Consider the following 25,642-nt stretch of genomic DNA (forward strand, 5'->3'; position numbering starts at 1 on the left):
AAGATAATCTGGAGAGGTCTGACTGTGGTTCCTGCCAGCTCGGTTGATGGAGATTCGGAACTGGGTCTTTTCTAGAGTTGCCCCGGGGACTCTGGAATGCACTTCCTAATGAAATGAGTTTCCCCCCTTCTCTGAATGTTTTAAAGAAGGACCTGAAAACAGACCTGTTTAGCCAGGCTTTTAGTTTATAATTTTAAAGCTTTGGTTTTAGTTTTTATTGTATTTTAAATTGTTTAAATTATGTTAATGTTTTATATTGTTAACCACCCAGGGTGTTTTGTTTTGTTTTTGGTATGGGGCAGTATATAAAATAGATAGATAGATAAATATTCTGGCACTCGAAATCACATGATTTCTGAACTACGCCCATGCTTTATCTGCTGTCAAGGGGTTTTTGGTTGTGTGGTTGAAACTCAAGGATAGTTGTATGACTCCCCTTGAAAGTAGAAAATAATTAACCTGTTTGGAATTTGACATTAACTTTATTATCAGGTTACTTATATTGTTTAAGCAAGGCAGACGTGTCTAGATTTAGATTTTTTAAAAACTGGGGAAAGGATGCATACTATAAGGCAACAGTTCTATACCGACAGGGAGAGCTAGATGTGGATATATGTTACAGGGTTGCCAAATCTAACTGAACTTTTCCTGAAGCTTTATCCCCAATATTTCTCACATTAGAGAAATATCATGAGTTAATGTATTGTTACATCAGTATTAATATTAATGCCATCAATACTAATTCCATTAACATTGATGCCATTAATATTAACATTGATGCCCTATTAATATTAACTTTAAGCAGTCCTAATGTGTGTGTGTGAGAGAGTATGTATGTGTTCGAGAGATACATATAAAAGCTGGTGCTTGTGTGTGTGCGTGTGAGTTGTGCAATATATATGTTTTCTTGTATTATACATACTGTTTTTTATATACTTCCACGCGCCCTTTACTAACATGGCCACCTCGTACACCTCTTTCCCACAGTAAAGATGTCCGCCGTCCGGGTTCCCCCGTCGCCAGCCTCCCAGACCGCTCCCGAAGCGCAGTGCCCTTGCCCAAAATGGCCAGACGCGCTCCCTCCCCCGCTGCGAGCCGGCCGCCTTGCCCTTCTGCAACATGGCGCCGGATTCCTTCCCCCCGCACGCCCCGCCCCCTTCTACCCAGCTCGGCCAAGGTGGCGCCGCCTAGTGGACGCGGAGCGCGAAAGAAAGACGGGAGGGAGCCGCCGCTGTCTCCGCCGCCGGGGGATGCCCATGCCGGCTGGGTGAGGTCAGTTCCGGGGTGGAGCAGCCCGGAGTGGTGCAATGAGGGAGTGAGCGACAAACAAAAGACGCCCAAGCCCAAAGGGACCGAGCCTGCCAGAAGAAGGTGCCGCCGCTGCCAGGTGGGTGTGGTGGCGGGCGGAGGGCCCGCGGGCGACCGGACTCGGGCCGCTGCCCGGAAGGCGGGGAGCCCTGGGGCAAGCTCCCCCCCCCGAGGAATGGGGTGGTGCAGAGGAGGAAAACGGGGGGCAGGCGTGGCTGCTGCCGCCGAGAGGGCTCGGAAACCCTGAGGACTAGAAGCCTGGCTGGTTTATTTGGCCGCCCGTGGAGAGGGGAGTGGGCCGGCGGTGGGGCGGACGGGGAGCGCGCAGAGAGGCGGCAGCGGCAGCCTATGTCTTGCTTTTGGCGCCTGGCTGGGGAAGAGGGAGGCGGAGGGAACCTAGGGACTAGTCACCTGGGAAGCGGGGTGGGTGTGGGGCTGCTGTCAGAATGGAGCGGAGTCTGCCCACTGCACTCCCCGCCTGCCCTTGGGGGTCTTGGGGAAGAGGGTGGTGGGAGGGATCGGAAACCTAAGGGACTAGTAACTTGGCTGGTTTGCTGCCCACCCGGCTGCTGTGTATGAGCCCTGGGGTTGGCGAGGGAGGCTGGAGTAGGGGCCATGCCTCTTTCCTTCTCTTTGGGGTGGCGACGGGAGAGGCCAAGGGGGGCTTAGTTGTGGGGGCTGAGAAGGGCATGGAGTCAGAAGGGAAGGTCTGAGTCTCTTGAGGGAGGTGGTGGAGAAGGGGGCGGCCGGACTGGAATGGTGGGGCTGGCTAGCAGCCTTTTTAATGGGTAGGTGTGAAATGGCAGCCTGTGGGGCTGGCGGAAGATGAGAGGAGCATGTGGGGTGTGGGGCCGCAGGAGGCAAGGGGGAAAGGCCTTGCCCTTCCCGCCCCCCCCCCCCGCGCTTTGCTGCCCCATGTGCTGTAAGACGGCTTTGGAAGTGGAGGTGGGGTGAGGAGATCAGGAAGAGAGGGCAAGTGTGGGTCAGCAAGTAGTGAGGGCGAGTGTAAGAGAGGGCTGAGGGGGCAGTGAGGGCCGGTGTAAAAGGTTTGGGAAATTGTGCTGTGAACCACCTTGAGACCAGTAGTGGAAGGTGGTGTATAGATTGATTTGATTGATTGATTTGATTGATTGATTTGATTGATTGATTAAGAAAGAAAGAAAGAAAGAAGGAAGGGGGAATTGGAAGGTGGAGAGGGGCTGGAAAACTAGAGGGACTCAGTGAAGTGGGGTTTCTAAGGTGGGTGACTGGGTGGTCTTTGCCTCCTTCCTATAGCTGCCAGTTAGAGAACAGGGCAAGCGAAGGGTGATGCCAGGAAGGGGGGAAATGGGGTGAGGGCCAGTGTTGCCACGAACCGGGATTCCCAGGTGTTGTGGCCGCCAACTCCCATAACCCCCCAAGCAAATGCTGGGGATTCTGGGGGTTGTAGTCCCTGACATCTGGGGATCCCTCTTAGGGGGAGCGCTGCTAAGGAAAATGGGGAGCCCATTGGAGCGCGGGGGGGAGCCTCTTACGCTTTTGGTGAAAGGGGGTCTCGGAAATGGCTGAGAGCTGCTCTGGGTCTGCCTCTGTGGTGCCAACTACGGGGAGGCAGACGGGAGAGCAGAAAGATGGGCATGGGCACTGACGTGGGAGGAAGAGGATTTGAGGTCGCCCCGTGTGTGGTTGGCAGGAAAAGTGGGTGAGTCAAGCGGTGAGCCAGCCGAGAGAGGACTGTGTGACTCCGCTGCTCGTCCCTGCCTGTTTGCCCCTGCCCGGGGACTGGTCCTGGAAGGAGAGGGGAAGCAGGGGTCGGTGGGGGGGGGGGAGGGCCAGGGCCACCCAGCCGGTGGCTACTGTGCCGGAGAGGAAGGGAGTCTGCCCGGAGGCGCCCGAGAGGGGTGAAGAGGTCCGTCCGGAGGCAGGGCTCTCCGCTGTGGCCAGGGGTGGCGGTGGCATCCTCTGGCGAGGCGGAAGGAAACAGCTGGAGGAAGGCACAGCTGGAAGAGCTGGGGGCGAGGGGTGAGAGAGCCCCGCCGGCAAGGATTCTCAGGGCGTGGGTGAGCTGTGCTGGGTTTCGGGAAGGTGTTCCTGTGGCCAGAGGCTTTCAGGTGCTGTCTGGCAGCCTTTCTGGCTAGCTTGACTCCTATCCAGGCCTCCTTCCAGCCCTGGGGTGGCTGTGACAACAAGAGGCTGGCTGTCTGTCTGTCTGCTGCAGGCATCTCCTCTCCCTAAAGAGTTGCGGGATGGAAAGGGGCATCTGGGGTTTTGCTCACCTTGGAGTGCTGGGGTGTGTGTGTGTGTGTGTGTGTGTGATTTTGTGTGTGATGATTCCAGGCAACGAGGCCTGGAACCCTGAAGGCCGGGGTGGGTGAAAGACGTGGTCTGGATTTCTTGAAATTAGAGCTGAGTTCTTGATTCTGTCTTGGCTTGGCAGGGAAGAACAGAGTGATAACTCGGGCATCTTTAATTATAGCCCCCTAATTTTGAAAGCGCATATGCTTTGCGTTCGGCTCCGGTGTGAAAGGTGCCAGTGTGTAGCGGGGCTTGACAAGCCGGCAAAGAGAAACGGGTGAGGAAAGACTGCTAATAACCCAAGAGCAAGATGTATGCATGGTAGGTTTGCGGAATTACGTGTGGTGTGGCAAAAGTGCAGAGAGAGAGAGAGAGAGAGAAGAGAAAAAATAATCTCTATCCTAGAACCTTAGAACTTGTGTTATTCTAGAACATTAGAACTTCAAAAGGATGACTTCTTCACTGTTGCAAAATGCAGGGGATGGCCGCCCACTTGGATGGCTTTAAAAGGGGATGAGACAGGTTCCTAGAAATCGCGGCAGCCATGAGCCATGGCGGCTGAATAGAGTCTCCATGTTCAAAGGCAGTGTATCTCGGAATACCAGTTGTTGTGGGACAGACTGGGGAAAGTATGATTGTCTTCATGCCCTGCTTCTGGGCTTCACAAAAGCATATGGTTGGCGAGGATCAGGAACAGGGTGCTGGGCTAAATGGATCTTTGGTTTGATCCGGGAGGGCCATGGTGCAGTGGTGGAATACCTGGTTTGCATGCAGAAGATTCGAATCCTGACATTCCCAGGTAGGGCAGGGAAAGGTCCTTTGTTTGAAACCTTGGAGAGCCACAGTCAATGTCGGACAGGACTGCACAACTTCAGCCCTCTGGCCATTTTGGGGGGACTACCATCATACTCAGCCACAGTGGCCGGTAGTGGGGAGTGATGGGAGTTGTAGTCCAACATCTGCAGGAGGCCCCAAGGTGTGCAGCCCCCGGTGGACAGGATCCTGAGCTAGGTCTGTCCCCAGTAGAAGACAACTTGGCATGATTCTGGGCCCTGCGGTTTATGGAGGACCTGGATCATCGGGAACAAGTTCAGAGAAGGCCAGCCATGATGGTGAAAGGCTGAAGGCAGGGTTCCCTCTAATAACAGGGATTCCCCGATGTTGTTGATTACAGCTCCCAGAATCCCCTGCAATGGCTTTTGCTTGGGGATTCTGGGAGTTGTAGTCATGTCATCTGGAAATCGGACACTGGTTGAAGGAGCTGGGTACGTTGAGCTTGGGGAATACTTATAATTTTTGTTTTAATTGTTAACTGATTTTGATGGCTTTGTTTTTAATTGTAAACCGCCCTGAGCCATTTTGGAAGGGCGGTATAAAAATCAATCAATCAATCAATAATAAATTGTCATCTTCAAATATATGAAGGCCTGGCACACGGAAGGAGGAAACAACTTGTTCTTTGTTGCTCCTGTGGGCAGGCTGAAGCCAAGGGGTTGAAAGGTCAAGAAAGCAGATTTAGGCTAGAAGAGGTCCCCCTGTTTACTGAGCGAAGAGACCGTGGAGATTCTCTTCTGTTTAGCAGGGGGAGAGCAACTGGCTCTATCCATCCCCAGCCCATTATCCCTCCAGTGGCTGTTGCTGGTATCTGCCTTGTTAGATTGTGAGCCCTTTGGGGAGAGGGGGCTATCTTATTTATGGACTGGCTATAAGTACTCGGTGTTGCTTGGGATTATGGTGCGAGTTTCTCTTTGTTGTTGCATCCATAAGTTTTGTGGATATAACCGTTGTATATCTGTCTGTCTGTGTGTGGTGGTTGTCAGGGTTCCCTATATTGCTCATCGGTCCTTGTAAGTCACTTTGCCAAGTTTGGTCCTGATAGCTCAAAAGAGTGTAGGGAAGTATAGGGAATAGACAAAGAGACAGTTGTTGTATAGATATTAGATATAAAATTTCCTTTTCTATGTATATCACTTTGAGAACTTTGGTTGAAGAGCGGTATATGAATATCCGTAGTAGTAGAATTTCCTAGCCGTCAGAGCTGTTGGGCAGTGGAACAGCCTGCCTCATGCTATGGTGGGCTGTCCTCCTCTAGAGCAGGGATTCTCAACGTTGGGTCCCCAAATGTTATTGGACTTCAGCTCCCATAATCCCCAGCCCCAGTGGCCTTTGGTTGGGGATTATGGGAGTTGAAGTCAACATCTGGGGACCCACCGTTGAGAATCCCTGCTCTCTCTAGAGCAGGCCTGCTCAACTTCGGCCCTCCTGCAGATGTTGGCCTACAACTCCCATAATCCCTGGCTATTGGCCACTGTGGCTGGGGATTATGGGAGTTATAGTTCAAAAACAGCTGGGGGGCCGAAGTTGAGCAGGCCTGCTCTAGAGGTTCTGAAAGCAGAGGCTGGGTGGCCATTTGTTGGGCTGCTGTCGCCGTTGCCTGCACTGGGCCAGGTCAGAAGACTTTGGAGGTTCCTTCCAACGCTGACTTTCTGTGATCTTCCTATTGTAGAAACGTAAATACGGGCCTCCAAAAACGCATCTTTTTTCTTAAATTTAAAAGAGTCGTTCTAGCAAAAGGCGTATGCTGCCAGTGCTACTGTGGAGAGCATGCGTGTGTCTAAACATTGTGTGTTCAGTTGGTTGTCTCCCGTTTCCCAAAGGTTTGGGGAGGGGTAACCCTGGTTTGGCCAAGACACCACCAGGGCTCTAGTTTGCTTCCTTGGCTTGCATGGGGCCCGCCTGTGCTGTGGCCATGCCTGGCCCTTTAGCCTGGCCTGCAGCTACAGCTAACGGCCAGGTAATTAAGGATCCATGAAACATGCAGCCCTTGTGGGTAGTAAAACTCAGCCCACATACCTGCCCCATTGTCGCTGTAGCCGGTTTGTCCATGATGAAAAGTGTCCGTCTCTAATGAGGAAATAATGGCATGTTTCCTTTGCAGGGAACGAATGTATAGGTCGCATTTGGGGCCTGACTGCCACTGGGGGTGGGGTTTGGAAAGCAGAAGGAGAGCTGGTCTTAGGGCAGCAAGCATGAACGGGCCCCTTTGCTAAGCGGGGCCTGCCTTGGTTTGAATTTGGATGGGTGGCTACTTGAGTGAGCGCTGCAAGATATTAGGGGACTGGGCCATAGCTCAATTGTTGAGTGTCTGCTTTGCATGCAGAAGGGCCCAGGTTCACTCATAGGAACATAGGAAGCTGCCATATACTGAGTCAGACGATTGGTCTATCTAACTCAGTATTGTCTACACAGACTGGCGGCGGCTTCTCCAAGGTTGCAGGCGGGAATCTCTCTCAGCCCGATCTTGGAGATGCTGCCAGGGAGGGAACTGGGAACCTTCTGCTCTTCCCAGAGCGGCTCCATCCCCTGAGAGGAATGTCTTCCAGTGCTCACACATTATGTCTCCCATTCATAGGCAACCAGGGCGGACCCTGCTTAGCTCAGGGGACCAGTCATGCTTGCTGCCACAAGACCAGCTCTCCTCTCCCACTCCCTAGTAGCAGCGTCCCCAGGTAGGGCTGGGAAAGACTCCTGCCTGAAACCTTGGAGAGCGGCTGCCGGTCAGTGTCGGCAAACCTGGGAGAGCTGGCCCAAGGGCCTGACTCAGTCTGCAGCAGCTTCCTGTGTGGGTCTCGTCCCATGTGATGAATTTCAGGGCTCTTGGCACACTTGAAAAGCCAGGAAAAGGATTCGATGGCAATCTGTCTGGCTGCTCTGAGCTTGATTGCTCCCTTGCCAAGTACTCAGCTCCCTCGCCGCCCCCGCAAAGAAAGAAAAAAAAACCAACGGTGATGGCAAGACAATTATGTGAGTGTGTGTGTTTGTATTTTAGGGAAGCTGCTCCCATGGCGTTTGGGGAATGCGTCCCTTCAGCAGCCACTCAGGATCCAGCCCCGAGAAGCAACTTCGACCGCCAGCACAGAGAACTGAAGTGCAGATAGCAGAACTCAAGCCACAAGGTGAGGCCCGTCACCTTCTCCTCCTCTTCTCAGGGGGCTGCTTTGGTGCGGGAGGTGGGGTGTGTGGAGTCAAGCCAAGGTGTGGGGGGAGAGAGCAGCGTGCCCGCTCTTGGGCCCAAAGGGAAACACCTGCCGGCGGGAGGCTGCGATTAAAAACAGACACACGCGCGCGGGAACATGTTCTTGCATCTCAGTTCTGCCCAGGCACGACTTGGAGGAGAAATCAGTTTCGCCTTCAGTTGGGCAACCCTGAAGCCACGCAGCTCTCGGGGAGGAGAGCTGGTGGTTAGAGTGCCGGACTAGGACCGGGGAGACCCGAGTTCAAATCCCCATCCGGCCCTGAGACTTGCTGGGTGACTCGGGGCCAGCCACTTCTCTCGCAGCCTAGCCTACTTCACAGGGTTGTTGTGAGGAGGAGCTGAAGTATGTGGTGCACCCCTCTGGGCTCCTTGGAGGAAGAGTGGGTTGTAAAATGTAAAAAAATAATACCATGAAATTGCCCCCTTGGCTAAGCAGGATCCATCTTGGTTTTCATTTGGATGGGAGACTGTGTCAAAGCTGGAAGGCCTTCCCTTTGGGGCCGCTGCCAGTCAGTGTAGACCAGGCCTGCTCGACTTAGAGGGCCCCCCCAGCTGTTTTTGGACTACAACTCCCATAATCCCTAACCACAGTGGCCCATAGCCAGGAATGATGGGAGTTGTAGGCCAACATTTGCAGCAGGGCCGAAGTTGAGCAGCCCTGGTATAGACAATACTGAGCCAGATGAACCAAGGGTCTGACTGTATAAGGCAGCTTCCTATGATTCAGGGATTTTCTTGGTTTGCATTTGGATGGGTGACTTCATGTGAGCACTGTATGATCTTCTCCTTAGGGGATGGGGCATGGCTCAGTAGAAGAGCATCTGCGTGCTTGCATGCAGAAGGTCCTGGGTTCAGTCCCTGGCAGCATCTCCGGGTAGGTCTGGGATTGACTCCTGCCTGACACCTTGGAGAGCCGCTGCCAGTCAGTGTAGGCAATACTGAACAAGATGGACCAGTGGCCGGACTCAGTAAAAGGCAGCTTCCTGTGTTCACCATCCCCTTCAGGCTTCTTACAGGTAACATTCGGTTGAGCCTCTGACTCAAGAGACCTTTGACGTTTCCCCTCCGTTGGTGGTTCCGTGAGAGGTTGTAGCACACCGGTAGATCACATACTTTGCACGCAGAAGGTCTTGTATTTGAACCCTTGCACATCCTATTAGAACGAACTTGGGTAGTAACTTCCCAGGTTGGGTAGCTGGAAAGAACTTGGCCTAAAAACCCGAGAGCTGCTGCCAGTCAGAGACGACCAGCTTGTTCAAGACAGATCAGTGTTCTAATTCAGCAGAAGACAGCATCATATATGACGTTTCAGCTTCCAGTCCTAGAGAGTTGAGTGCATAGGTAGAGATCTCCTGATTCTCCGCCTCTTATTTCCCCTTTTTCTTTTTCCATCCTCTGTTTCTGCCTCCCCTGAGAACGTCCCAGCCTTCTGTATTAAGAGGAAGAGAGCTATCATTCAATTAAAGTGTTGACTTTAATTAACCAATTACAGTTCTTTAGTCGACTGCCCCAATGGATACCCTGGTAATAATACACCATTCTGTTTTGAAAGCAGGGTTATTGCTGTATACACTACGCTACGGGAAAGAGGAATTATCAGCCTGCTATTGCTTAGACGCAGCTGAGCCCGTCCTAAATTACTGTTTAATGTTCTCTGAAACTGTAGCTGTACCTTAAATTTAATAGCTGTCAGAGAACCCTACAGCCCTTTTGATTTCTCAGTCCCTTTGATTTGGGGGGGCTGTCAGACGGTGCTGGAGACTAAAAGCTGCTTAGGGAACCTTTCCTGAGGCAAAGAACCTCTCTTTAATGACTCAGTGCTATTAACGCTGATCGGAAAACACATTCTGTCGGAAGTGGCTTGGTTTCCTTTTTTTATTTTTAAAAGTATCATTTTTAGTAAAGTTTTTTAAAAACTTGTTTTTTAGTTTTTTAACAAATATATAAACCAATAAAATATTAATTCATCAACAATACTTTCTTCTTTAAATATCAGAGGAAAATTATAAAATATTAATCAGGTAGCACCTTACCCCCTTCAAATTTAGCCGTGACAAATCCAGATATGTCCCATTTCTGTTGGAAAGGCTCCTATCACCAATGGTGGTCTGGCTATGTGTACATAAACATTCTGGCTCTGTGTACATAAACATATTGATGCAATACTAAACATAGAGCCCCTGGACCTGAACCCAATGACTTGTTTATTAAACTTCGAGTGTCAGTCCCCCGTTTCGAACAGAGAACGCTTTCGCTTTCTAACTATATCAGCGAAATTTGTCATTACCTCACAATGGAAGAAAAAAGGGCACAGTTTGATCAGAACATACAACAAAATGTGGTCTACATCTACAATGGTTATAGATAAAGTTTCTTTACTACTGAAAAATGATACCCAGCAAAACCTAAGCACATTATACTATGCCAGATGGGAACCCTTCTGGAAATATATTTGAGAGGGCAAGGACCCAATACATGACCGTCATGCTCTAAATCACACTTCTTCTTGGTGAAAGTGAGTGTTCATTTGCAAAAAGCCTGCTGACTTAATCTTTTTGTTTGAAACTGGTCATTTGATTGAACTATGCAGGGGGAATTGGTGCTATAGTGGTGACATTCTGAATCCATAACATGATACCTACCTGTCATTGTGTTTTGATGGGCGGGGGGGATAATCTAATATAGCATTTTAAAAACTTAAAAAAACAAAACAAAAAAATACAGCAATGTTACCTGTCTGCTCTAAGACACTCTCCTTAGGGGATGGGGCTGTCGCTCAGTGGCAGAGCATCTGCTTTGCATGCAGAAGGTCCCAGGTTCAATCCCTGGCAGCATTTCCAGGTAGGCCTGGGAAAGACTCCTGCCTGGAACCTTGGAGAGCTGCTGCCAGTCAGTGTTGACCAGTGGTTCCCAACCAGCGTTCCTCCAGATGTTGCTTGAACTACAGCTGCCATCACCCCCAGCCATAGTAAATTGTAGCTGGGGATGCTGGGAGTTGTGGTTCAGCAACATCTGGAGGACTCCTGGTTGGGAACTATTGGTGTTATTAATCTTGAGCTTTAATAGACCAAGGGTCTGACTCAGTAGAAGGAAGCTTCATATGTTCCTGTGATTGGATTTAGGGAAACCATTAATCTATGCAAAAGCTCTCCCCCCCACAAAAAAGTTTTTTAAAAAATAAGTCAGGGCTTTTCAAACTTGAGTCCCCAAATGTTGGACTATAACTCCCATCATCCCCTGCTACAGTGGCTGTTGCTGGGGGTGATAGGAGTTGTAGTCTGCCAGTCTCTCAGATCCCAAGTTTGAGAACCTGTCGGGGAAGAGCAAATAAAGCTGAACGTCTCCTTCATTTTTTGAAGATTTTTTTTAAACTGAGTTTTCATACAGAAAAGGGACATCACAATTGCAGGAAAAGCTTGAAACTGACGACAGTCTATTGGGCAAGAGACCAAAAACGAAACAAAACCCCACCAGAGGTGGCGATTCAGCACAAAATGACACCACAAACCGTACAGCGCATTTAAGTTAATCCAGAACCCGATGAAAATGCCCCGGAGATGCTTGAATCAAAGGCACAGAGTTGTCGGGGAATCCGAAGTTGGATTCCTTTTTAGGAAGCTGGTTTTTTTGGACTAGCTTTGCTTCTTGGAGCTTAGAATGCCTCTCTCTGCTCTCTCAGTCAAGGTGGCGTATTAATGTCACAATTGCTGAATTTTAGAATGTCGGGTACATTCTGTGTTCTGGAACGCTCGTTCTTGGAGAAAATGGGCGAGAAATAGATGAGCTGAATCTTCAGCGTTTAGATCTCTTCCCTCCTTCAGTTGCTGACTTGGTGGTATGTTTTCCCCAGTCCTCTGTCTTTTCTTCTAATGCTTTTTTCATCTGAATGTGGGGTGGGAAGTAGGCATAGGCAGTTTTGATTCTCCGAGGGCTCCACGTGCCTCCTTCATCGCCTTTTGCACAGGTAATCAGTCTGTAATCATAAACGGCAAATTGTCTCTGGGCACCATTGAAGACGGATGAAATCATTGCTTTTGTGCAGGGCTCCGGAAATCCACTAGTCTCCTAGTCCGTGACGAGTAGAAAATGATGCCTGACTAGTGGGGAAAAAAGTCCTGCTGAGTAATGTACCGACGTAGCTTGAGGAACCCATCGGAGGAGTAAAATATCTTGTCTGGCTGATAAACTGAGCCAGCATTTCTTGACCCTCTGCCTTTGTACACTATCACCTGGATCCCCAGATGTGGTTGGACTACAGCTCCCATCATCCCTATCCACAATAAATTGTAGCTGGGGATGATGGGAGTTGTAGTTCAGCAGCGTCGGAAGGAACCCAGGTTGGGAACCACTGCCCTACTCAATCTGTTGCTTTTTAAGGTGCCCCAGTCGGTTCCTGCTGCCACAGATGTTGCATCTAGAACTTCTCCCCAAGATATTAGTCCAGCGGATTTAGCATCCAGACTTCCCTGCCTGGTGAGGGTGAGGGATTGTGAGCAGAGAGATCCCTCAAGGCCTGTCCAGAAGACATACGCTCCATTTTTTCCACGGTCGTGGTTTTAATCTGTTTCGATAGCTGTCCGCGGAGAACTTGGTCCTGAAGGGTGGAAGCTGAATATCTTTTTTTAAACAAACTGGGTGGGGAGGAACAGCATGAAACTTTCAGGGGTGGATGGGGGCGTCACCATGAAAGCAGAAGCAGGGAGAGCTGGTCTTACAGTAATGAGCATAAATGGTCCCCTTTGCTAAGCAGCTTCTGCCCTGGTTTGCATTTGGATAACGCAAGAAGAGCCCTGCTGGGTCAGGCCCAAGAAAGCCCATCTAGTCCAGCATCCTGTTTCCCACAGTGGCCCACCAGATGCCTTTGGGAACCCCACAGGCCAGAGGTGAGGGCATGCCCTCTCCCCTGCAACTGGGATTGAGAGGCATCGTGCCTCTGAGGCTGGAGATGGCCCACAGCCACAAGACTAGTAGCCACTGATAGACCTGTCCACCATGAATCTGACTAAGCCCCTTTTAAAGCCATCCAAGCTGGTGGCCATCACCGCATCCCGTGCCAAGGAGTTCCATAGATCAATTATGCGTTGTGTGAAAAAGTCCTTCCCCTTGTCGGCCCTAAATTCCCAACCTTCAGTTTCATGGGGCGACCCCTGGTTCTAGTGTTGTGAACGAGAGAGAAGGATTTTTCTCTGTCTACCCTCTCCACTCCCTGCATAACTGTATACACCTCAATCATGTCTTCCCTTTAGTTGCCTCTTTTCCAAGGTAAAGAGCCCCAGGTGCTGTAGCCTAGCCTCATAAGCAAGGTGCTCCAGGCCCCTGATCATTTTGGCTGACCCTCTTCTGCGACTATATGTGAGCACTGTCTCCTGGAAGCTATTCCCCATAGGGGATGGGGCCATCTCTCAGTGGCAGAGCATCTGCTTTGCACACAGAAGGTCCCAGGTTCAATCCCGGGCAGCGTCTCCGGGTAGGGCCGGGAAAGACCCCTGCCTGAAACCATGGAGAAGCCGCTGCCACTCGGTGTAAGACAGAACTGGGCTAGATGGACACATGACTTTACTTGGTAGGAGTGAGCTTCCTCTGTTTCTGAGGGTGTGGGTCTAGAGGAGGGATGCCCACTTTATCTGAGGACAAGGAGTTTTCCCGTGGCTGTGGCCGTGGGGAATGAATACATGGTCTACTTACCTGAGACACCAATTGGTCTACTGAACACTTTCCTCCTTTTCTGCTCCTTGAAATAAATGCACACTCTTCCCCTTCTGGCTTTGTTTTCCTCCTCTAACTCCTTCTCCCCATGTTGAATTCTAAACTGTAATCTCCCCAGGGCAGAGACCTGTTGTCTTGTATCTTGTAAACTCGTGCAGTTTGATGAGGCCGTGTAAACAATAAGCAATAGTTCTTCTGTCTGGGCCATATAGACCTTTTAATGAAAGGTTTGGTGCCTGGAGTTGGGATGGAATCTTTATTTCGGTCATTGACCAGACACAAATATAATACAATAGATAAGTAGTAGAAACATAGGAAGCTGACATATACTGAGTCTGACACTTGGTCCGTCTAGCTCAGTATTGTCTTACACAGACTGGCAGCGGCTTCCCCAAGGTTGCAGGCAGGAGTCTCTCTCAGCCCTATCTTGGAGATGCTGCCAGGGAGGGAACTTGAAACCTTCTGCTCTTCCCAGAGCAGCTCCATCCTCTAAGGCAGGGATTCTCAACGTTGGGCCCCCAGATGTTCTGGGACGTCAACTCCCATAAACCCCAACCAAAGCCCACTGTGACTGGGGATTATGGGAGTTGAAGTCCAACAGCATCGGGGGACCCAACGTTGAGAATCCCTGCTGTAAGGGGAATCTCTTCCAGTGCTCACACATCTAGTCTCCCATTCACCTGCAACCAGGGCAGACCCTGCTTAGCTAAGGGGACAAGTCATGCTTGCTACCACCAGACCAGCTCTCCTCTCTAGCAACCTCCAGCAGTCATGATTCTGCCAGTACTTTCTTACAAAGCACCATTTGCAAGATAACCACATATCTTACAGCTGACACTCATGTTTTTATCTATTGCTTCCTTACGCAGCTTGCAATTTAGCAAACTTTTAGTGGAAGCTTATTAGTGGAAACATTAATAGCACCAAAGCAGAGACACATGAAAGGCCAATGGCCTACCTGGGAATCTCAACAAAATAGGTGACAAAAGTACTAGCTAGATATGTTCAAGCCAGATGATGGGGCCGGGGCCTTAGCTCAGTGGTAGAGTATCTGCCTTGCATGCAGAGGGTCCCGGGTTCAATCCCTGGCAGCATCTCCAGGTAAGACTGGGAAAGTCTCCTGCCTGAAACCTCGGAGAGCCGCTGCCAGTCAGTGCAGACAATCCTAAGCGAGATGGAACCAGGGTCTGACTCAGTAAAAGGCAGCTTCCTTTACCCTCCCGCTGCTTCTCCACTGATGCATTTTTCGGCCTCTCTATGCACCGGTCGCAACTACCTGGCTGTGGAATTCTCCTGCCCTTGAGAGCGCCTGCAGTTCTCTTCCAGCTAAAGTGCCAGCTCTGGTCTTTGGGCAGCAAGCGTGGGGACGCGGTGACTTGGCACTTACATAATTCATAAGCAGGAGCTGCCGGCTCGGCGTTTTTGCTGTGGCATCACTCTGACATAGGAACATAAGAAGCTGCCGTATACGGAGTCAGACCCTTGGTCCATCTAGTTCAGTGTTGTCTACCCAGACTGGCAGCGGCTTCTCCAAGGTTGCCGGCAGGAGACTCTCTCAGCCCTGTCTTGGAGATGCTGCCAGGGAGGGGACCATTCATGCTTGCTACCACAAGACCAGCTCTCCTCTCCTCTCTGCCATGCAGAAGGAAACTTTGGTGGCTTGGAAGTTGTCTGGGTAACACATGTGCCACTGTCCCTGTTTTGAGTGGTGGAAGTTTGAGGGCATGTTGGTACCATAAATTAATTAATTTATTTGATTGATTGATTGATTGATTGATTTCTATACTGCCCTTCCCAAAATGGCTCAGGGCAGTTTACACTGAGAAATAATAAATAAATAAGATGGCTCCCTGTCCCCAATGGGCTCACAATCGAAAAAGAAACAAGATAGACACCAGCAACGGTCACTGGAGGTATTGTGTTGTGGGAGGATGATGGTGGGGAGCCAATGGCGCCATAGGGAAATGACTTGCCTAGCAAGCCAGAGGTTGCTGGTTCGAATCCCCGCTGGTATGTTTCCCAGATCATGGGAAACTCCTATATCGGGCAGCGGCGATATAGGAAGATGCTGAAAGGCATCATCTCATACTGGGCGGGAGGAGGCAATGGTCAACCCCTCCTGTATTCTACCCAAGAAAACCACAGGGCTCTGTGGTTGCCAGGAGTCCACACCACTCGAGGGCACAACTTTACCTTTATCCCAGGCAGCCCTGTTACTGTTCTAAGGACATTTCTCATAAAAGGGACAAAGAGAAGCCTGTACATGTGCACGCACACACACACACACACACACACACACACACACACACACACACACAGTTCAGTCACTTGAGTCTGATAACTTTGTCAAGTGTCCATTGTCCGGCTTCCAGATTTTGGAGCTGGCTCCAAAGGAAATGGGTCAAGGCTTGGGTTAGAATCCTCAGTCCCTGGTGGCACAAAGAGCAGCTCCAAAGATCCAGGAGCTCAAACTCAAATGTGTGTTTTGTCCAAGAGAATCTTGATAATTACTTTCCACTCGATGCAGAAAGCAAAGTCTTGGGCCCTGACCGAAGGGACATCCTGTGCTGGCTGACTGGGGCGTGCCTGGATATTGTGGAACAGCCGGAAAGAGCTTTGAATCTCAAAGGGGTAGATGACCTTGTGTAGGGAGGTGCGTCCTCGGAGACGGCTTTGATGGCTCCTTCCAGGGACAAGAGGATACACCTGGGCATTCAGGCAATAGAGGAGGGTGAGTCATGACTGTTATTGGTTGGCGTCAGCTGCTAAAGCTGTCCAGGATGGAGTCTCAGGTCAGGAAGAGAGCTGGTCTCCTGGGAGCAAGCATGACTTGTCCCCTTAGCTAAGCAGGGTCTGCTCTGGTTGCATATGCAAGGGAGACTAGATGTGTGAGCACTGGAAGAGATTCCCCCTTAAGGGATGGGGCTGCTCTGGGAAGAGCATCTAGGTTCCAAGTTCCTTCCCTGGCAGAATCTCCAAGAGAGGACTGGGAGAGAGTCCTGCCTGCAACCTTGGAGAAGCTGCTGCCAGTCTGTGTAGACCAGGGGTTCTCAACGTTGGGTCTCCAGATGTTATTGGACTTCAACTCCCATAATCCCCAGCCCCAGTGGCCTTTGGTTGGGGATTCTGGGAGTTGAAGTCCAATAACATCTGGGGACCCAACGTTGAGAATCCCTGGTAGACAATACTGAGCTAGATGGACCTGTGATCTGATGCAGTATATGGCAGCTTCCTATGTTCCTAAAGGTAGGGTCGGCCCTAGGTGTTGGCACCCTAGACCAAGTTTGACTTTGGTGCCTTGCCAGCCGAGAAGCCTGGGACCCCAACCCTAACTTGAGCTACACAGGATCAATGACTTTATTACGGTCTTTGACCACCATAAGCATTACATGTGAGCACTGTAAGGTATTCCTTGTAGAGGATGGGGCCACTCTGGGAAGAGCATCTGCTTGCTTGCATGCTGAAGGTCCCAAGTTCCTTCCCCGGCATCTCCAGATAGGGCTGAGAGAGACTCCTGCCTTCAACCTTGGAGAAGTGGAAGAGAGGAGGAGAGCTAGTCTGGTGGGAGCAAGCATGACTTGTCTCCTTAGCTAAGCAGGGTCTGCCCTGGTTGCATCTGAATGGGAGACTTGATGTGAGAGCACTGGAAGATACTCCCCTTGGGGTGGAGCCGCTCTGGGAAGAGCATCTAGGTCGCAAGTTCCCTCCCTGGCATCATCTCCAAGATTGGGCTGAGAGAGGTTCCTGCCTGCAACCTTGGAGAAGCCACTGCCAGTCTGTGTAGACCATCCTGAGCTAGATAGACCAGTGGTCTGACTCAGTATATGGCAGCTTCCTAGGTTCCTATGTAAGCCGCTGCCAGTCTGTGTAGACAATACTGAGTTAGATGGACCAAGGGTCTGACTCAGTGGAAGGCAGCTTCCTATGGGAGCAAAACTCTTAACTCTTCAGGGTTGAAAAGATGAAAAGAAGTTTGGAAATCCAGCCTGAAACCATTTCTTCCTGGAAATTGACTCTGAAGCAGACAGCTCCTCTCCCAGAGAGGGAGTGCAGTTGATGAGACTATCAGATTGTCAGCGGCTTCGCCGAGGTTGCAGGCAGGAGTGTCTCTCTCTCTGCCCGATCTTGGAGATGCTGCCAGGGAGGGAACTTGAAACCTTGATGTTCTTCCCAGAGCGGCCCCATCCCCTTCAGGGGAATACCTTACAGTGTTCCCACGTGTAGTCTCCCATTCAAATACAAACTAGGCAGAACCCTGCTTAGCACAGGGGAGAATCCATGCCACAAAACCAGCTCTCCTCCTCCTATATGAGAATCACGGGGAAACGGTTTCCCTGCGGGTTTTTTTCTCTCCTCCCCACCACAACTTCTGTTTTTCAAACTCCTACAGCGAAGTCTTGTTGCTGGGAGAACTTTTCTTGAAAGGGGAGCAAAAAATGCTCTTTCTAAAGTGCCTTTTTGTAACTGGCCTGGAGGAGGGGAATCCACAGCCCTTTCCCCCCCCCCCACTTTTTTTTTTGGTCCGAGGCATCTTTATTGGTCTCGCTCCGGCCGGAACAAAAACGGCTTTGTGTGTGCCTTCCTTTTTAGGATTCCAGGTAGCGAGCTTTTGAGACGTTTGGTGGGAGTGAGCTTGAGGGTAACGGCTGCCACGGTATTTTGGTCCCTCTGCTGCCCGCCTCTTTTTAGTGAAGCGGGGCATGGATGCTTAAGAGTCCTTGGGAAGTTTCAGATTTCTGCTGGCTGTCCAGAGGTAAGCTTCCTTGCGTCCGCCTACTTGCATGGACCGGGAGGTGGTTGGAAGAGGCTGGGAATCTAGGACGCTGCTTTAGACAAAGCCGGTCTAGCTCAGAACTGCCTACGCTGACCAGCACTGACTCCAGGGTTTCAGGCGGGGGAGTATTTCTCAGCCCTACCTGGAGATGCTGCCAGAAACTGAGCCTGAGATCTTCTACGTGTAGCAGATGTTCTACCACTGAGTTGGGCCCCAGCCCCAAAGAACACAGGTGCATGTCAAGCTGCTATTTACTGAGTCAGACCACTGGTCCATCTAGCTCAGTATTGTCTACTCTGACCGGCAGCAGCTCTCCAAAGTTTCAGGCAAGAGTCCTTCCCAGCCCTATCTGGAGATGCTGCCAGGGATTGAACCTGGGACCTTCTGCATGCAAGGCAGATGCCCCCCACTGAGCTATGACCCTGTCCCCCAAAGGTTATATAGGAAGCTGCCTTATACCAAGTCAGACCCTTGGTCCATCTAGATTAGGGATGCTCAACATCGGGTCTCCAGATGTTATTGGACTTCAACTCCCATAATTCCCAACCAAAGGCCACCGGGGCTGGGGATTCCGAGAGTTGAAGTCCATTAACACCTATGGACCCAACGTTGAGAATCCCTGATGTAGATTGTCTACCCAGACTGGCAGCGGCTTCTCCAAGTTTGAAGGCAGGAATCTCTCTCCCTGCCCTATCTGGCGATGCCGGGGAGGGAACATGGAACCTTCTGCATGCAAGTAGGGTTCTCTAATTTTTCCCCCATCTGTGTGCGGAATGAGTTTTGTTCTGGGCGGCAGTCTCAAGGCAGTGTGTGCGCACCATGTGCATTCAGAGTGGGGCCTTCCTGATTCAACCTGAGTGGGATCTAAAATTAACTGCGCGGACATAAAAAAGGTGCGAGCACACATACACGTGTGCCCGCCTTAGAGGGAACACTGATATTCCTGATGGGGAAATAGCTTACAGTGTTCATATGAAGTCTCCCATTCAAATGAAAACCAGGGCAGACCCTGCTTAGCACCGGGGGCCATTCACGCTTGCTGCCACAAGGCCAACTCTCCTCCAGCCCCTCTCTCTCTCTTCCTCGGCCGTCCTTTTCATCCTCACCCAGTCCAGTCGCTAGAGTGAGTCGTCCAGCTGTCCTCTCGAATTGAGCAAAACAGCCTTGCACGCTTCTCTGCCGGCGGGCATCGTTGGCCGGATTTTTTTTCCTTCCAAGATGCTCTCATGACTGGGGGCTCTGCTTGCTGGATTTATCACTGCTCCCGTTCCACTTATAGCGATGGCATTTCTCTGGCTCCTGTATTCCGTGGCCGTTGGCGAAGCCGTTTTGAAAGCAAGTCTTAGCAGTCCTCCAGTTTCAGTGTATAAATACTTGCAGGTCGGGGCTGTTTTGAGATGGTAGTGAGAAGCCACCTAAGGGCGCAGTGGGAGAGTGACTCGATTAGCAAGCCAGAGGTTGCCGGTTCGAATCCCCCGCTGGTGTGTTTCCCAGACGATGAGAAACACTTATATTGAGCAGCAGCGATGTAGGAAGATGCGGAAAGGCATCATCTCATGCTGAGCGGGAGGAGGCAATGGTCAGCCCCTCCTGTATTCTACCAAAGACAACCACAGGGCTCTGTGGGCTCCAGGAGTCGAAATTGACATGACGGCACACTTTATCTTTAAGAAGCATGACAACCGGTCTGGTGAAATGGTGGGACTTCAGCTTCCATACTGCTAGCCATGAACATGGCGCTTTGCAGAGACCGAGAGGACTGTTCCCTGCCCCAAGGGGCTTACAATCTAGATATTGACATAAAGAAAACAATAGAGTAAAGGAAGGGGAATGGAAAACCTGAACAAACCCATTTTGATGTATATTTAGCTAGAAGGGACCAGACCATTAAGACAGGAACACAGGAAGCTGCCATATGCTGAGTCAGACCCTTGGTCCATCTAGTTCAGTATTGTCTACACAGACTGGCAGCGGCTTCTCCAAGGCTGCAGGCAGGAATCTCTCTCTCAGCAATATCTGGAGGGAACTTGGAGCCTTCTGCAGGCAAGCAGGCAGACGCTCTTCTCAGAATGTCCCCATCCCCTGAAGGGAATATCTTCCAGCACTCACATGTTGTCTCCCATTCAAATGCAAACCAGGGTGGACCCTGCTTAGCAAAGGGGACCATTCATGCTTGCTGCTGATAGTCCATCCCTTTTTCCCCCCAGCACAGGCTTTGCATCCCTTCCCCAGCCTGCCTTGCTCTCTCTGTGAAAGAGAGAGGACCGGGCATTCAAATTAGAAAGACAAAAATCTGCAGGGGAGGCCAAGAGTGACTTGAATCTAGATTCTCCCCATTCCAAGGGATTATTGCCTTGACGCTGTCCTCAACTCGCCTTTGGCAGTATTAGGGACAGTTTGTGTCTTAAAGGCTGGACAGCCTTTATGTGCTCAGACTGCGTGTGTGTGACAGACATTTTATGTCTATACACAGGGAGATCTCTTTCCTTTATTAACGACATGGCCTTTCATTCGAGCCCGCCCATCTTGGACATCGGTCGCCCTGTGTCGAGTTTCCCAGGGCGCTGCTGAGTATCCTTTACTCAGATACTCTCAAAGTTTGAGTGAAGGGATTCCCCAAGAGCTTCTTTCCCACTCAGCATGCAGTCATATGCATGTATTATTGTTATTATTGTTGTTGTTATTTATTATTTACACAGTCCGGCAGGTGTTAAGTGGTTTGACTGGTTTGTTTTATCCAGACATCGAGTCCTTCCCAAGGACCTGGGATGGCTGGATTTTATTATCCGTGTTCTAAAAGTTGTCGAAAATGAAGATGTAAAACTATTATGGGACTTCCGACTACAAACAGACAAACATCTGCCACACAATACACCAGATATCACTGTAGTCGAGAAGAAAGAAAAACAAGTCAAAATAATCGACACAGCAATACCAGGGGATAGCAGAATAGAAGAAAAATAAATAGAAAAAATCACCAAATACAAAGATCTACAAATTGAAATTGAAAGGCTCTGGCAGAAGAAGACCAAAATAGTCCCAGTAGTAATATTATTATTGTTGTTTACACAGTCAGACAGGTGTTATTGACTGGTTTGTTTTATCCAGACATCGAGTCCTTCCCAAGGACCTGGGATGGCTGGATTTTATTGTCAGTTGTTATAGATATCGTCGCAGAATATAGGCTGTTCCCAGGAAAGCTCCTTTTTGTAACTGGCTGATGGTGATTTCTGTGGCCCCGATAGTGTTGAGGTGCTCTTCAAGGTGCTTTAGAGGAGTTGTTGTTGTTGTTTACATTTCATATCCTGCTGTTCCTCCAAGGAGCCCAGAGCGGTGTCCTACACACTTAGGTTTCTCCTCACAACAGCCCTGTGAAGTAGGCTAGGCTAAGAGAGAAGTGACTGGCCCAGAGTCACCCAGCAAGTCTCATGGCTGAATGGGGATTTGAACTCAGGTCTCCCCGGTCCTAGTCCAGCACTCTAACCACTACACCACACTTACTCAGGAGTAAGTCCTACTGTATTCACTGGGGCTTAGTCCCAGGAAGGTGTGCGTGGGATTGTCGCCTAGGTCAGTGAGCCTTCAAGATGTTTGCTGCAACAGGTTAAATGTTCCTTCCGTCAGGTATGATGATGATTCTTGAGCTCCAGTGTTGACATATCTCTCCGTCAGGGGTGCACACCTCAATCCATAGGGACGTGGTGGGATTTGCCATTTGCAGAGTCAGTTCCTTGGTCCATCTAGCTGAGTACTGCCCACACTACCTGACAGCAGCGCTCCAAGGTCTCAGGCAGTCCACCACGACCCCAAGATGGTGGGAGTTGTGGCCCCATCTGGAAATCCCTGTTACAAGGAGTGCTGGCCAGGGACGATGGGAGTTGTAGTCCAGTGTCTGCCGGAGGGCTGAAACTGTACAGCCCTGCCCTAGATTGCGAATTCTCTAGAGCATGGATGGTTTTGTACATCCATAATTGATCCGGAGCAGAACCACAGCATATAAACCACCCCTGAATTTCTGAGGCCGGCCTTCTTGAATACCTGCCCTCCATTTTTCCAGCGCTCTGATCCGGTTTTTCTCATGTGAATCTGTGCAAATCCAGAGCCCTCTGTCAGGCAGGAGTGGCCTATCGGAGAACTTCTCCTTTGATTTTAATCCCTCTTGTCTCTGCCTTGGCTTGCTGAGCTAATGGAAATAAAAGGAAAGAGGCAGCGAATGCTTTGGAGTCACGTAACTGCAGGCAAGGGTGACGGTATCCCGATTGTTTTGCCAAAAAGAGAGAGAGGGAGAGATACTGACCCCAAGCCAGGGCGATAGAGGTGAAAGAAATTTATTTATTTTTTCTCCTCCTGGGTTTTTCTGCAAGGTAGGTTTCCCTGCTCCTTACAGAGTGCTCTGCTATTATCAGTGGAAGGTTTGCATACTATTTGCTGCTGCTCTTGAGCCCTGGGGTAAACGACTTTATCTCTGTGGCTGTGTAAGGCGAGGCGCAACCTCTAAAAACAATCCGGGCACTTCCGAATCCTGCAAGGTTCCCACACAGCAGGCACAACCGGTTTCTCTGCTTCTTGTAGGGGGACCTAATTCTGTTAGGGAGGCGAGCGGCTCTTGCGGTAGCAAGCATGAATGGCCCCCTTTGCTAAGCAGGGTCCTCCCTGGTTTGCATTTGAATGGGAGACTACATGTGAGCACTATAAGATATTCCCCTTTGGGAATGGAGCTGCTCTGGGAAGAGCATCGAGGTTCCAAGTTCCCTCCCTGGCAGCATCCCCAAGATAGGGCCGAGAGAGACTCCTGCCTGCAGCCTTGGAGAAGCCGCTGCCAGTCTGTGTAGACGAGCCTGAGCTAGATGGACCAAGGGTCTGACTCAGTATGTGGCAGCTTCCTATATTCCCATGGAAGTCCTGTTGCATGGTCTTTTCTCCGCTGGAATTGGATGTCTGCTTCTTTCCTACCCTCTTGCTTCTGTCTGAGTGTAACCCTGACCTTCCAGTTGTCAATTTGAAATCAGTAGCTCATTCCTTGCTAGTTACATCTCTCTCTCTCTCCCCCCTTTTCAGGTGAGCCATGATTCCAGTCACAGAACTGCGCTATTTTGCTGACACCCAGCCGGCGTACCGCATCCTCAAGCCCTGGTGGGATGTCTTCACGGATTACATCTCCATCGTGATGCTGATGATTGCGGTGTTCGGAGGGACGCTGCAGGTCACCCAGGACAAGATGATTTGCTTGCCCTGCAAGTGGGTTACCAAAGACGCTTGCAACGACTCTTCCAGAGACTGGCCGCCCGCAAGCCTGAATTACCCAAACTCTTCTCTGGACACTGGGCCGACGGGGATCAAATACGACCTCGACCGGCACCAGTATAACTACGTGGATGCCGTGTGCTACGAAAACCGCCTTCACTGGTTTGCCAAGTATTTCCCGTACCTGGTGCTGCTACACACCCTCATCTTCTTGGCTTGCAGCAACTTCTGGTTCAAGTTCCCGAGGACCAGTTCCAAGCTGGAGCATTTTGTCTCCATTCTGCTGAAGTGTTTTGACTCCCCCTGGACCACGAGGGCTCTGTCGGAGACGGTGGTGGAGGAGAGTGACCCCAAGCCGTCCTTTGGGAAGATGAACGGCTCCATGGACAAGAAGTCCTCCACGGTCAGCGAGGACGTGGAAGCCACCGCCCCCATGCTGCAGAGGACCAAGTCCCGCATCGAGCAAGGGATCGTTGACCGGACGGAGAACGGCGTCCTGGACAAGAAAGAAGGCGAGCAGGCCAAAGCCCTCTTCGAGAAGGTCAAGAAGTTCCGCACGCACGTGGAGGAAGGCGACATCGTCTACCGCCTCTACATGAGGCAAACCATCATCAAGGTGATCAAGTTCATCCTCATCATTTGCTACACCATCTATTTCGTCAACAACATCACCTTTGACGTGGACTGCAAGGTGGACATCGAGAGCCTGACCGGCTACCGCATGTACCGTTGTGCCCACCCTCTGGCCACCCTCTTCAAAATCCTGGCCTCCTTCTACATCAGCCTGGTGGTCTTCTACGGCCTGATCTGCATGTACACGCTCTGGTGGATGCTCCGGCGGTCCCTCAAGAAATACTCCTTCGAGTCCATCCGGGAGGAGAGCAGCTACAGCGACATCCCCGACGTCAAGAACGACTTTGCCTTCATGCTGCACCTCATCGACCAGTACGACCCCCTCTACTCCAAGCGCTTTGCGGTCTTCTTGTCCGAGGTGAGCGAGAACAAGCTCCGGCAGCTGAACCTCAACAACGAGTGGACTTTGGAGAAGCTACGCCAGAGGATCACCAAGAACTCCCAGGACAAGCTTGAGCTGCACCTCTTCATGCTCAGCGGCATCCCGGATACCGTCTTCGACCTCCTCGAGCTGGAAGTCCTGAAGCTGGAGCTCATCCCGGACGTCACCATCCCGCCCAGCATCGCCCAGCTCACCAGCCTCAAGGAGCTGTGGCTGTACCACACGGCCGCCAAAATCGAGGCCCCGGCCCTGGCCTTCTTGCGGGAGAACCTGAAGTCCTTGCACATCAAGTTCACGGACATCAAGGAGATCCCGCTCTGGATCTACAGCCTGAAGACGCTGGAGGAGCTCCACCTGACGGGGAACCTGAGCGCCGAGAACAACCGCTACATCGTGATCGACGGCCTGCGGGAGCTGAAGCGGCTCAAGGTCCTGAGGCTGAAGAGCAACCTGACCAAGCTGCCGCAGGTGGTGACGGACGTGGGCGTGCACCTCCAGAAGCTCTCCATCAACAACGAGGGCACCAAGCTGATCGTCCTCAACAGCCTCAAGAAGATGGTCAACCTGACGGAGCTGGAGCTGATCCGCTGCGACTTGGAGCGCATCCCCCACTCCATCTTCAGCCTCCACAACCTCCAGGAGATCGACCTCAAGGACAACAACCTCAAGACCATCGAGGAGATCATCAGCTTCCAGCACCTGCACCGCCTCACCTGCCTTAAGCTGTGGTACAACCACATCGCCTACATCCCCATGCAGATCGGCAACCTCACCAACCTGGAGCGCCTCTACCTGAACCGCAACAAGATCGAGAAGATCCCCACCCAGCTCTTCTATTGCCGCAAGCTCCGGTACCTGGACCTCAGCCACAACCTCTTGACGTCCATCCCGGCGGACATCGGGCTGTTGCAGAACCTGCAGAACCTCGCGGTGACGGCCAACCGGGTAAGAAAAAGGGGGAGGGGACCGTGGGAAGCCCCCCTTCGACTGGATCAGACCACTAGAGGAGAGCGGGTCTTGTGGTAGCAAGCATGAATGGTCCCTTTTGCTAAGGAGGGTCTGCCCTGGTTTGCATTTGGATGGGAAACGTGTGAACACTGGAGGGTATTATTCTCAGGGGATGGGCCCACTCTGGGAAGAGCACCTACACACTTGCCTGCAGAAGGTTCCAAGTCCCCTCCCTGGTGGCATCTCCAAGATAGGGCTGGGAGAGAGGCTCCTGCCTGCAACCTTGGAGAAGCCGCTGCCAGTCTGTGCAGACAATACTGGGCTAGATGGACCAATG

At 51.0% G+C, this 25,642-nt stretch overlaps 1 protein-coding gene across 8 annotated transcripts in view; it reads left to right on the forward strand.

Annotated features, from left to right (window-relative positions):
* Nucleotides 1-1,216: 1,216 nt before the first annotated feature.
* The window catches only part of LRRC8A (leucine rich repeat containing 8 VRAC subunit A), a 34,588-nt gene continuing 10,162 nt past the window's right edge, over nucleotides 1,217-25,642 (forward strand). For 2 of the 8 annotated variants that reach the window (XR_008312829.1, XM_053282581.1), the window contains exons 1-3: nucleotides 1,217-1,387; nucleotides 7,412-7,538; nucleotides 23,157-25,302. Coding sequence is in view for 7 of the 8 variants with exons in the window: in XM_053282581.1 (XP_053138556.1) it covers nucleotides 23,164-25,302 (2,139 nt within the window). In the remaining variant the exon portion in view is untranslated. Of the gene's footprint in view, nucleotides 1,388-1,850; nucleotides 2,990-3,108; nucleotides 3,348-3,681; nucleotides 3,904-7,411; nucleotides 7,539-15,851; nucleotides 16,056-17,914; nucleotides 18,078-23,156; nucleotides 25,303-25,642 lie in introns of those variants that run through there. The other 6 variants (XM_053282583.1, XM_053282582.1, XM_053282588.1 and 3 more) reach the window with 6 other exon arrangements.

The sequence above is a fragment of the Hemicordylus capensis genome, chromosome 17 (genome assembly GCF_027244095.1).
Source record: "Hemicordylus capensis ecotype Gifberg chromosome 17, rHemCap1.1.pri, whole genome shotgun sequence".
NCBI classification, from domain to species: domain Eukaryota; kingdom Metazoa; phylum Chordata; class Lepidosauria; order Squamata; family Cordylidae; genus Hemicordylus; species Hemicordylus capensis.